Source organism: Epinephelus fuscoguttatus, linkage group LG4 (assembly GCF_011397635.1).
Source record: "Epinephelus fuscoguttatus linkage group LG4, E.fuscoguttatus.final_Chr_v1".
Lineage (NCBI taxonomy): Eukaryota > Metazoa > Chordata > Actinopteri > Perciformes > Serranidae > Epinephelus > Epinephelus fuscoguttatus.
In genome coordinates this window covers 5606892-5621038 of record NC_064755.1, presented here as the reverse complement: position 1 = coordinate 5621038, position 14147 = coordinate 5606892, and the positions used below count along the sequence as shown (strand labels likewise).

General features: G+C 38.9%; 1 protein-coding gene across 5 annotated transcripts in view; it reads right to left on the bottom strand.

The window, feature by feature from the left end:
• Window positions 1-14147, bottom strand: part of ppfibp2b (PPFIA binding protein 2b) — a 144325-nt gene that overhangs the window by 69464 nt on the left and 60714 nt on the right. The window contains exon 1 of one of the 5 annotated variants that reach the window (XM_049574413.1): window positions 10327-10883. The exons of the other annotated variants lie outside the window; for them this stretch is intronic. Coding sequence (XP_049430370.1) covers window positions 10327-10374 — 48 coding nt within the window. The 5' untranslated portion in view covers window positions 10375-10883. Of the gene's footprint in view, window positions 1-10326; window positions 10884-14147 lie in introns of those variants that run through there. 5 annotated transcript variants of the gene reach the window in all.

Below are 14147 nucleotides of genomic sequence, written 5' to 3'. Positions count from 1 at the left end.
TATGAGTAGTTTTAAAAGCAACTGTATTTGTTGTTTGGAGTTTTTAATATTATACAAACACATGATAAAATATATAATCAAATAAAAATAAATAGGTTTAATACTAAAGAGCCAATTCAAATCTAGTTTGGGCTAATATGAGCAAAAGGCATCAAAATTAATATTTTCACTGTAATTAGACAAAAGACAACCAGATAAAAATGGTAATTATGACATTTTGATGTGGATTTTTCTGTTTCTTTGGAACATACATTTGGAATATGCCTCTCAGTTGGGGGTTTTACCGTAGTTTGCATCACATGGTTTCTTGCCTGTTTACAGTCAGTTCTTTGCATTGCACACAAACCACCTAACCAACATTTTGCAGGGCTTTGGGGTAAGGCCCACATTTCAGGACAGAAGGAGAAACACACCTACTTCTAAATATGAAAGACTTTAGTATTGACGGGTTTTTGGATACCTTATGCACAAATATCGCAACGCCAGCCTTTGCTAGGAGGTGGTTGCATGTAAACAGCATAGGAATAGATTTTTGGGGGGAGTAAGGGCAAAAACCAGAATATTTTGTGCATGTAAAGGTATTACAGTAACTGTCCTTCCAGATACAGGAGTACAATCACTTGAAACCCTTTGACTACACACTGCTGATCTTCCCTCAGCTGAACATAGCTTTTTCTATGTGTTTTGGCCTTTCGTCCAAATGCAACTTTTTAGAAACTAATTTTTGAGTTTTTGGCTTGAAACGTCAGAGTGTATGCCCTTATTTCTTTTGTGAGGTGTCATAAATTAAACTACATTTCATGCAATGGTGGATGTGACCAAACTAGTGCTGAGTCTATCCTCGCTAACAGAAACTTTTGCATGTTTACACATGGACAAACAGTTATTCTTCCTCAATTTTGTCATGCAGTGTCATCAGAATGTGCTAGAGGTCACTCTCCACTTAGCCTTCCAGTAGTAACTACTTTTCAGGCTTCTGATTAACCAACATCTTCTTCTTGGCTTGAGGGATAAGGTTACATCACCACCTCTTGGTTTGGCATGCCTTTGACAGCACTTCAATTGTATGTTTGAGATTTCATTTGGTTTAAGATTGTTTTTACAGTGCTTTATGTGAACAGATTTAAAAAAGAGAAAAGAAAAAAATAACAAGCAGGGAAAAGCCCTATTTACAATACCTGTGTCTATGTAGACTAGGCCTTAGGTGACCCAGTAAAGGGAATGAAAATGTATACGTCTATTTGTAGATCTGTTTTCACTCAAACATTTAAAGGTATTGTTCTGATAAACAGTGTCAAAACCACCACAGTAATTTCTATTTCATCTTAAAAATTAAACATGTAAAACATTACATTGTCAAAACTTTATATAGGGACCGGTGTCTACTGTGAAAAAAGCATAACTGACAAGCGTGCCACGTAATGAATTACACATACTATGGAAGATAAAGTGAATATACTGTAACAGGATAAGAGTGAGAGTAATATAGATTTATGTTGCACATTATTAATGGTATGCTGATCCACTGATACACTCTTTGTGTACAGGACTGGTCTATGCACAAAGAACTGAAAGATCAACAGACTCCCATTCATCCTGAAATAGCACAACGATAAATAGCGACATTTTTTCTGAAGCCTGTGGTTATGATTATCAGAGGACCATATCGTTCCCATCCCTGACCACTCTGAGGCTAACAAAACATGTCTGAAATAAACAGATATGGTTATTTCTTTAGCAGTCACACAGCTAAGTGGGGAAAAAAGCTGTGTCAGTCTCTGTCAACAAACAAAAATGCTTTGCAATATGTATTCATGCAAATACTGTGAGAGAAATCTTTCCTTTTGGTCAGAAGCTCTGTCGCCAGTTTTGTCACTAGCTATTAAGGTTATGGCAGAATTACGTGTTCCACAAGTCAGGAAATAAAAAATGAAAATCAAGCAGAACTATTTAAAATGCTGTGAGGCTTCAATGATGTAGTCTGTACAGTTTCCATTTCTCTCCAAAGAGTCAGATTATCCTGTCTTTGAGTGTGTGTGTCCAGGGTTGCTGACTCCTGGACTCCTCAGCTTGCTGCTGCTGCTGCTGGGAAATTGAGAGGGAGGAAAACACTATTATCCTACTATGAAGTCAGGACCTGATAAGATAATGTTTCTGCTTCTCTCAGCTTCAGAGCAGAGGAAAAGCTCAACAGTGCCTTCATATAAAATTTGCTCATATATCCTCAGTTTCATTAGAACTACATTAATTACGACTGATTGCAACTGTCTTATAAGCAAGCTGGGAATGTGATATTGTAGCTCTACAAAACTATAAGCCCGGTCTCATTTATATCTGAAATGGACATGAACCCTTAACGGGTTAAGAGGTGGTGGGCTCACAATGTGTTAAGTTTACGCGCTGGCAACACAAAAACAATGCTAATGCAAAGTCAGTGAAGATCTTTTGTCTTGGTGGACACAGAAATTACATTTAAAAAGCAAGAAAGTCTGCGTAAGGTGGGCAGGAGGGTTGATGGATGGGTCATACAAACATGGACTTTCAACCAGGAGACTGCTGTTCATGTCCCGTTTGAACCACAAGTCAATAGAGTTACGTGACCTTATGGACATTATGTAACTGTACACAGTACGTAAGTTTATATTACTTACTAATGGGCAGCTAGCAGATTTGATTGAGGCTGTATGCTGCATTTGTAAGAAAAAGATCTAAGATTGTGCTACCAGTTAGGGTACTGAGCAGGAGATTGGGTGTGTTCTTAAGCAAGCCTCAGTCATTACGATGGTACTGAAGCAAACATTTAATTCTGATGTAGCAGGATGTCAGAGTTCTAGAATCGGTTAATGCAGCGCTAAAGCAAGTCATGGACTCTACAGATGTGATGTCTTTGAGAGAAGACAGTTACAGCGTCATCTGTGTAACCAGCCCTACATCTACTAACTGAGTAGGCGTTTCTCCATTCTTGGCTGAAATGGATGGCAATACTTGTCTTTCCATTTAACTAACGTAAAACTTCAATTAAAAGCCTAGTCTCAATTAAACGCCCAATCCCTTTTACTAGTCATGTGTGACTACATATTTTGACATATATGGCTTGTTCCAATTTGACACCTGGTCTGGTTGCCAAGCAGTTCTTATTGAAGTTCTTTGGATATATGAAACCAGATTGTTGGCTACCCACTGGAGCTAACATTAGTTAGCGGTTTAGGTTGCACACACAAATATAAATGTTTAAATGTTAGCTCAGTTCAGTTCATTTTACTGAAACCATGAGCACCAGAGAAGACTGTAAATCATTCAGATTTACTGGCATGACAAAAAAACAAGAGTGACTCCCTTCCTCTGATGCTGTCATGAAGTCAGAATATGTGTGTTTGTTGATTGGTCGACTGTAAGTTATTCATATTACTTGAGTCCGTAAGAGTCCACTAATCAAAAGAAAAATAATCCAAGTTATGGATATTGCTTTAACAGGATAAAGTACTGTTGTGTCGGTATGCCAGGTGCCATCCTCAGGTGCTGTGAAACAAGTGTCATAACAACACATAATCGATATGTTGTTCAAAGTCTAATTGTTATACAAGTAATATTCATACTGGTTCAAATGAACAATTTGAACGCATCTGCCATTTTTGCTGAGCAACAGTTTTGTATAAAAGGGATTAAAGGCCTGTCCCTGTCCCTGTCCCTGTCCCTAATATAAGTCTGTTGAGTTCAGTGATTTAAGCAAATAATAGTCCGGGCTACTAACTGAAATTTTACAGTAAGTTGTGGATGTTTCTATTCCATAGTATTGATGTTTATATTGTTACTCTTAATTAAAATCATTTTTTCAAGTGGTTTGGTGTGTTTTATGTATGCACCTATTTTTTTTTTTTTTTTACTTGTTTTTATCGACTGAAAGTCCAACAATGATCCAACATGTAGGCTGGCCTACTTTTTATGTTGTATTTTGAAAAAACAAAACCAGGCAATGGCCTTATTATTAGTGTTATTATTATTATTATTATTATTAATAATAATATAGCTGCAATTTTGCCTAAAACATAATAACAGTTATTTATTTGAGCCTGTTTATTACTTGCCTTGATATTATGACACAGATTTTAAGACAAACCACAGAGTAGTAACGATAAAGCTGGTGTGAAAAGGCAGCTACTGTTCACCTCAACTGTTACTTTTTAATAGGAAACCATATTTTAATGTGTAAAAGATTTATTAATGTCTGCAATCCACCTTTGCTGGCTCAGCTGTCTAAACTCTGGCCAAAACAAACTGCCTACAATAGTTTGACGGTCCAGAAAAGAATACAAAGCGTGTAACCTAAAATATGTCCTCAGTGTGGATGTAACTGCTCGTAAGTGTTCCTTCCTGCCATCATGACGATGACCCAGATTCGGATAGAAGAATGTAAACATCTGTATTTTTGGCTTTTAACTGAAACTCTTATCTGATACTGCCCACAGAACAGTAACTGTAGAAACTGTAAAACAAGCTTTAAGCTCAAGACCACCATCATTACTAATCAAAAACAAGGAGAGCAATAGATAGCACCCTGATAACATTTATGAACGTATTGCATCAAAAAGAAAAGGCATAGAGCACAGATGAGAAAACACATCTTTAGCTCTTAGCCTGAACACAATTAAAAACATACTGATAATTAACTATACACCTCTATGACTGTCTAAGAACAGAGAGAAAAAACTAACATTAATCCTTGATGATCTGTCTGCATCTGAGGTCAGTGAGATCAGAGGATGAATACAGACTGGACCACCTGACACGGACCATATGGACACATTAAACCCATTAACATACTGTAAACTAAACGCAGACACAAGCAAGCTGAAAGGGGGGATGGGAAGAAATAAAGTATCTGTAATTATCTGTAACCAAAGGTATACAGCAAATAGCAGTGTGTCTGAAAGTCTCTCTGACCTCCCAATAGTTAGGTTGGAGATACTGTTACAGTATGAGTTTCAGTTTGTCACTCCAGTGGGAGAAGTCAGGAAGTATTTGAAATGTACTGTGATCACAGATATTCCCATCAGCCTGCAGAGTAGCAGGGGGGTGACAGAGCACTTAAAGGGGCTGATAAAGGAAACCAGGCCAGTCTGTTACTATCTGTCTGTCATCGCCTGCTGGATTGTGTTGGTATGGAAGGAAGGAGACAGAGAGGGAGAGAGAACAAGGATTCAGGGGCAGAGTTAGGCTCTTCACATTATCACTTTTGTGGGCAATTTTCCATGACTGATGGAAATACAATCCACTTTAACAACATGAAGTTCATTTTGATTCAACAGGTACATTTCCTGCAGCACAGCAAATATTAAAGGGATAGTTTTTTTGTTTTTGTTTTGTTAAATGGGGCTGTATAGGGTACTTATCTATACATGCCCCCAGTTTGGATCAATATCAAATATATTGATATAAATTAAAATAAAAAAAGATCAATATCAAAGAAAGCGTAATTTTTCCACCTCACAAACATAGCTAAGGCATGACCATTTCTAAATGAAAAAGATGCAGAGAAACTGATCCATGCCTTTATTTCAAGCCCACTTTACTGTAACGCATTTCTCATAGCCTCCCAAAAAAACCCCACCACTGACAGACTTCAGCTCATTTAAAACTCTGCAGCTCAGCTATTAACCAGAAACAAGAGGAAAGACCACATTTGGCCAGTCTTAGCTGCTCTGCACTGACTTCCTGTTAGATTTAGAATTGATTTTAAGCTCCTCCCCCTTATATACAAAGCCCTACATGGGCTGGGACCAAGCTACATTGCTAACTCCCTTGTTAACTATTTGCCTCAAAGAACACTGCAATCATCTGCTGCTGGTTTATTGGAGGTTCCCAGCAACAGCTGCAAGATCAGGGATGCAGCCTTTGTCAATCACTCACCAAAGCTATGGAACACACCACCTAATGATATCAGGGAGGCTAGCTCACGATATATTCTTAAAAGAAAGCTAAAAAAGTATCTGTTCTCTCCAGCCTTTAACTAGCTCTGACTTTCTTGATACAGGTCTGAAAATCTTCCTTTTTACACTTCACGCTGCTGAAACTCCTTTTAAATGTTGGATCTTACAGGATTTTATGATTTATGGATTTACAATTCTATGATTTTATGATGTCATGATTTTATGACTTATAATTTATTTCGTCTTGTGATTTTTTTTATGATTTTAAGTGTTTTATGTTCATTATGTCTATTTTCATGAGAAGCACTTAGGGCTTATAATGTCCTTATTGTAAAGCACTTTGTGCTGCATTTCTTGTATGAAAAGTGCTATATAAATAAAGCTTATTATCACTATTATCATTATCGGTTTATGTGTGTGGTTTATTTAAGTGTATGTTACATTTAGTATATTTTCACTGTTTTACCTAACTGTCACACAACAATTTCCTACAGGGAACTGAAGCTGTTACATTGCTCTCTTCAATGCCAGACCATTGAGAAAAACGGTAATTTAACATCCCTGAGCAAAGGAGCTGCTGGTCTTCCGCTGCTTTGATCAGTTAGTCTGTTTGTGTTATTGTGTGACTTGGTTGTTTGAAAGAGTTAGTCCTTATTTACCAAAGTCACACAGTAACACAAACTAACTCATCTATGCAGTGGTAGACCAGCAGCTCCCATGTTTGCCATGCTAAAATTACTGTTTTTTGTCAGTGGAGTCTGGTGGCTTTGAGGAGTGGGGAACTGAAGCCACAAATGCCTTCCCTTTCAGAAATCGGTATCTGACAGAAAGGTTACGTGGTGAAATTACTCTCAATATACTATAAATTTAAACTGTTCTTCATAGTTTCAGGTAGGGATTATTTAAGAAGCTAAAATACATTTTGCTGCCGCCCCTGTCCACAACAGCACATTGCGCAGCTTCTGAAGCCATACTCCTGTCTGCTTCTCCAAACTTCTGACTGACATCTACTGTGTATGGACAAGTTCCTCATACAACCCCACTTCGAAAGACCCAACTTTCCATTTAAAGGTTGTATGAAAGAGAAGTGACAGCAGATGAAGGTATACATCTCTATGGTAACAATTCATTGTTTAAGTGAAGCCATCTGCACAACGAGATTTGTGGGTCTCTCGAAAGCTGTGCACTGTTCTGTTAAAAGCACTGGCCAGGAGCGGGTGGGACTCCTCATGACATACAGTGCTGTATATGATTCCAGTGCTTAAGAATGCATGACAACATCCAGGACAGCACCTACTTTTAATGATTCACAAAAAAAAGCTCCATATAGTGGTCACTTTACTGTAAATACAGCTGGAGCTGCCACAAAAGCCTGTTTTAACTTTAACTTTTCCCCTCTGGCCCATTTTAAAGTGTGGTCACTCTTTTAGGACACTATTGTCTACAGTCATACACTTTCTCTGCATCCAAAACCTCACTCTTCTATCTCAGACTAAAACACTGGTCAAACTACATTTCCGTAAATTCCATGTTGCTATTCATTGTATTGGTACGTGTGAATGTGATTATGTCCTGAAGCGTGTGTAACACATTAGCTGAGGTAGTCTCTCTACACACACCACTGTGTCTCTAAATCTAATTTAAAAGCTGCTCCAATTCAACTGCATGTCTGCGCAGCCTGAAAATCAACAATCCCAGTGAGTATGAAGAGTGAATTTGAAGGTGAGTTGGTGGCGTTCAGAGTCAATTTTCATTCACTGTCTCTGCAGATCTACATTCACACTGAAATATGTTTTTATGGATAGTGTTAAGCATGCTCTAAACATGTTTAGTCATGCTGCACACAGTGATGAAAACAGATAAAAACTGCTTTTTACTACTATGAAGCGTAAAACCACAGGATAAACATGATAGTTTCTACAGAGGTGCAGTGCGTGGTGGTTGTTGTGGCATGTTACAGCAATAACTGGGCCTTCTCTTTGACAGGAAATAACACACACACTGTAAATCATAACATTTTCCTGAAGAGATAAAGAACAAGTTTGGCGTCTCTGGATTTGTCTACTAGGACACCAAGTTGGGAGTATTTTCCAAAATATAAAATTTAACTTGGAAATTAAAATATTTAACAATAAATAAATAAATGAATGAATTGAAGTGAGCAGTGTTTTTTTCCCTGTGATGTAGAATTCATTTGCTACATTGTGATGCATATTAATAATGGAACATATTTTTAACAACACTGCAATATTAACTTCAACCGAATCATACAGCAAAACTAGACAAAACTAAAATACCGCCTTGCGGTTGTATGACTCTACAAAACAGTCAAGTTGTAGTTACAGTTTATGTCCATGTCTGTCCAGACTAATGTAGCCATGACAGTTTACATGCTACACGTTTCTGTAAAGATGTTACAAATTCTAACACATGGATACTTCACACATCTTCCCCTGCTGCACAGATGATCTATATAATCAGCACAGTTTCAAGATTAGAGTCACCAATTCAGTATCTGACTAAATGTTTCCCCTTCTGCTCCTGAGATATGAAGCTGAATAATGGCCAAGAAAGGTGTTTTATGCAGAACCTTATGATGTCACAGTGAAGCTGACCTATGACTTTTTTGGATATAAAATGTCAACATTTGCATGATAAATGTATGAATTCTTGAGTTATGATGAGGTCACAGTGACCTTGACCTTTGACCACAAAAATCTAATCAGATTATCATTATTAAAATTTGAGTCAAATTTGGAGAATTTCCCTCAAGGTGTTCTTGAGATAACGTTTTCCTCAGTGAGAGACAAAAGCAAGGTCACTGTGACCTTGACCTTGGACCACCAAAATCTAATCAGTTCATCAGAATTTCCCTTTAGGTGTTCTTAAGATATTGTGTTCACGCAAATGGGACAGACGGACAACCAGAAAACATAACATATGGATGTCCATACATCCCATACTTGTGAACGCGGTATCTCAAAAAATGCCTTGAGGAAATTTCTTTAAATAACAGTCGTACATACTGACAGATATTGCCTCCAGCTCTGGCTACATATAAAAATGCCTTAAGTGGCAAAAAAAAATTTGTGTGCGCGCCCACATACACACACACATACACACACACACACACACACACACACACACACACACACACACACACACACACAGGGGTGCATTTCACATGTATCACATGGCAAAAAATATCTTTCATGTTGACAATGATCAGGAAACAGTGATTTGATGACGAGTTCAGATTCAAACATGTCTTAATCAACTGCACTCTATCTGCTCTGTCAGTACATTGAATCAGAACTAGAGTAGAATGTGCTGATATCTGATTTGCAGGCTTGATTGATTAGATATCAGAGAAGAAACAGATGGAAAAGTGCCCAGAATACAGTATGATATGACTAAAGTCAAGTATAATAAGTTTTAAAATGTGCAGTTTCTTACATACTGCATACTGAAGAAGCCAATTAAAGAGACAAAGAGTGCCACCTGCAGTAATTTTAACAGATTTGCACAATAGTTTAGCAGCTTTTTGCTCTCAGAGTCACGCAGAGAAGCATCAAGTTGATATGAACACTACAAAGATGGTGCTCTCTAGGAAAACAACATTATTTAAGTGTCAGATTTAGAAGAATTAAATCAGTGCATGATAAATGATTCCTTTTTTTCCCAGTCTTGTCTGTGTTAGACCTGCTTGAGTAGGTTGAATAGTGGTTTTAAAGTATCCCTTTGACAAATTTGTGAGGGTTACTTTAAAGGTCACTGATGCTAACGGAAATAGAAATGAAAAATAAATTTACATAGATTTTAGAGTCTTAAAGCTAAATATTTCAATCCCAATGTAAAAGCATCTGACAACGTGACAGCCTTGGCAAGGCACCAGTTAAGATCAACAGTGATCTGCTTATGTGGCTCCTAGACAACACAAAACTCAAGACTCTCATTCCTAAAAACATCATCCCTCATGGCAAAGTCTCTCTCTGATTGAATCCTGCAGTATCAGACACTGCTTTGTTAACAGCAGTCAGCTGATAGATAATGCTTTAATCTGATAACACAACCTTGTGAGGCATGCCTCCACACACATGCTCGCACCCTAACAACACCAAAACAAGTTGAGATGCAGCTCAGGGAAATGATCTCAGAAAGACTGTCGCTGGGAAATAAGACAACAAAAACAGGACAATAACATGCATCAGAGCTGGAGCGATAGCTCTCTCAGGGACAGAGGAGCTTCCCCCTTTTGCTCTCCTTTCGTTTCCAAAGAAATTACAGGAAACTCCTTCAAGGCATTAATCTAACAGAAGGAATGTGTTCCAAGGAAAGACATGAAAATAGGGGGGAAAAAAGACAAAAGGAAGATGAAAAAAGTCAAATGAAACGTCACCTTTTTGAGCCAGGAGAAGTGTCTGTAGAAGTCAATGGGAGTCTCCATGCTCCCAGCCCATTGCTGCCCTGCCTGCTTCCTCTGTGTTTCTGTCCGACCCTATCATACTGTGTGTGTGTGTGTGTGTGAGTGTGTATGTGTGTAAGCACAGCCCACAGACGGGACAAAATAAAAGTGGAGTCTTGATTTAGCAGACAGCTGTAGCATGTGAGCAATGTGAACGCGTGTGTGTGTGTGTGTGTGTGTGTGTGTGTGTGTGTGTGTGTTTGTGACTGCGATGTTCACAGCTGTGGAGGAGGGCGTTTTACGATCTCTGCCTTCTGAGCGGGACAACTCCCCCCATTTTGTCCCCCCTCCTCCTACAGTACTTCTCTCTTTCCTTTGTATCTCTTCTCTCTCTTCCCCTCCTTCCTTCACACTTTATGCTCCCTCACTTTCCAACTTATCTCTCCTTTCATCAGACACTCGCTGCCTCCTCTCTGTTCTGGTTGGAGTTGTTGCATGTTTTTTTTTTTCTTCTCTTCTCCTCCTTTACCTCCGGTCACTTTTCTCTTTCCCCTACACTCTGTCTCATTTTCCTTCCTCTCTCTCCCTGCTAAGGTCCGTCTGACGGCCAAATGGGCGAACCCAGAAAGGACGGGGGTTGTGGGAGGGGTTGCCATTTTTCTTCTTTCTCTGTCATCTGCTTGTGTCTGAGTCTTGGCCCATGTCTCTCTCTCTCTCTCTCTCTCTCTCTCTCTCTCTCTCTCTCTCTCTCTCCCTCACACACACACACACACACACATACACACACTCAAACAGCAGCATCTGATGTCAGACACGCGAACAAAGCAGCAACAGGCTGTAATGTCGGCACAAACCTAAACCCTGCCAGGTCCCCCCCCCCCCCCCCCCCTTCCTTGTGTTCTCTTTTAATAGTGTTACAGTCACAGTGCTGGGAGACTGCAAAACACTGTTGGCACAAGTGAGACTCTCTCTCTCTTTTCCTCCATCTCTCTACCTCCCACTCTCTCTCACTGCAAGGGCCTCTGTAGGTACATTTCATCATCTGGTCATGTCCATGAGGGTAAATTTATGGCAGCGTGAATGTAATGTCCACAACACCCAAAATTTATGAGCTAATGGACTGTGCATGCCTACAAGTGTATCAACTGTATATGTGTAAAACTCATGCACATATGTACATAATGTAGTACATACTGTACAGAGCAGGGTGTGTCAGTTTTGCAGTATGAAGGACTATAAAAGGATAACTGTTGATGGGTCAAATAACATGGTACTTATATAACAAGAAACTTTAAATACAGAACTTTTCTTAAAGGGTAACTCTGGTATTTTCAACCTGAGCCATATTTTCTCATGTTTTTGTGTCTAAGTGAATGACAGGAACAACAATGTTTTTTAAACTAATCCAGTACTGAGGACAACAGAGGACCGTCAATGTACATGTAGGCCTGACGCGATATGCGATAAGTCGGTCAATTGCACGGTAAATTTAAAGGGAGACAGTAACTTTTCCGGCCACAATTAATTGCCATATTCATGCGTGTTTGTTTTCTGGGGGACAAGAGCATTCACTGCCATGCATAGGTGAGTTGGTTCATTAGTGTAATGAATGGAGGGAAAGCGCTCGTCATTGAGTCTCTTTGTCTTTGTGGGGGAGGCAGGGTTATGGGCTACACACACAGAGACACACACAGACACACACAAACACACACACACAGTGCGATTGAGCGTAAGAGAAAGACATGGAATTTGTTCCTAAACCAAATGCCACAGCATTTATTTAATTTCAATTTTTGACAAGAGACTGAGAGTCCTTTTTATCATTTTTGGTTGTTTGATTTTTTTTCTATTACAGTGCACTTTTTATTAACAGGGACTGAGAGTCTATTTTTTTGTATTTATAAAGGTCTTTATTTTAGGGTGACCATATTTTGATTTCCAAAAAAGAGGACACTCGGCTCGGCCATGACATAGCCTACTTAAATGATACTCGCAGTTTACTCAAAGATGCCTTATAATTATAATATATTTAAAATTTATATGTATGGATAGAAAATTCAGTTATATTACAAAATAATATCTCTCAAAGACAGAAATTCAGATAGGCCCCAATAGGAGACACATACACACACTAGAGTGTGGCGATCCGAGCCCGACGGTACCCGACGGGTCGGGCCGCGTTTCGTCAAAAATGTAGCTATAAATTGTATTCGGGCTCGGGTCGGATTCGGTCAGCTTTCAGTGAAAATGTAGTGTAAAAATAAATAAAATCCTATTGTCTGTCCTGTTTATTGCTTGGGCACTGTTATTTACGTGACAACACCTGAACATAACACACACAGACACAAATTGGCTGTTTGTTTCTACCTCTCTCCTCTCTGGAAGTCTCGGACCTCCCGCCGCCCGCCTCCGCCTTAATTAAACGCTGAAAATAAAATAAAAGAGGGAGACAGATTTTTCCTATTTTATCTTATTTTGTTTTATTTCTCCCTCTCGTCTCGCTGGAAGCGTCGGACCTCCCGCTTCCCGCTCCCGTCTCAAACACGGAGGTCTCCCTCTCCGCAGAGCACGCCCGGCCTGTTAAATAGCCTGTAACAACTGTGTGACACAAACTCAGTGCTTTGGTCATTAAATAATGTCGGGCTCAGTTCGGGTTCGGAAAGAAATATGCTGCCTGTGCCGCACTCTAACACACACACACACACACAAACACACGGAAAACCGGACATTATCATCAGTTTATAAACCCCCCCCGGACGCCCCGGACGGGACGTGAAAAGTGGACATGTCCGGGCAAAAGAGGACGTTTGGTCAGCCTACTTTATTTATTTAGGTATTTTTACATGTTATTTCGGATATTTAAATTTTCTTTTTTGCATTCCTAAATATTCTTGTTAAATAAATGTTTATTTCTCTTTAAAAGGGTGTACTTGCATCATAATGCCTTTATTATCATTATATACGTTTAAAAAATGGTCTAAAAACAGCAAAATTACAACAACAATAAAAATGGTCTTAAAAGTACAATATTACGCAATATTATCATGACAGGCCTATGTACGTCCACTAAAAGTGCTTGTTTTTGCCACTGGCAGGCTCAGATTATTGTTTTAAGTGTCTGACAACATTATGGAAAGGATCCCTACAGAGGTTGCCCTCTTTATTTATTTATTTTTTTAATCATTACAAGAGTCCAGGTTGAAAAATATCAGAGTTACCTTTAACAAGGTTGCAAACACATTAATTTATCTAATGCTGAGATGCTGATACTGTAGTTTGAAGTTGTGTGAGGGAAAATTGTAAAAGGAGGAAGGATTTCGTGGATCCGGGGAAATTTGAAACAGAACGCTGTCTATCTTTCCAATAACATGAGAAGTGAATTTCCGTGTCCAATCATTACCAGGTTCAAGATCTGTACAGGATGGTTCATTAACATCAGATCTGACGACCTTAAACAAGACCTTGGGCTTATGATTATTTTTGGATATTGCCTCTTTTACTGTTTTCTAGGACTCTGCCATACATTCTCTGAGAGTATTCTAAATAACTAATAATTGATTTGTCTTCCAATTTTCTGCTCGTCTCAGGGATCGAATGTATGTCATGCATCTGGGGGAGGGAGTGTGATTTTAGCTTTCTGATTTTCATTGGAGCAATGTCCTCAAGAATGGGAAGACAGTGACTGTGGAAAGAAGTTAATAATGCATCTGGATTTTGTGAAAGTGTTGGATTGGAAATAAAACAATTGGAAAAAGTGTCACTGAATTTGGCTGCAGAGTCATTGGTAATGATGAGACAGTGCATGGGGTGAGGTT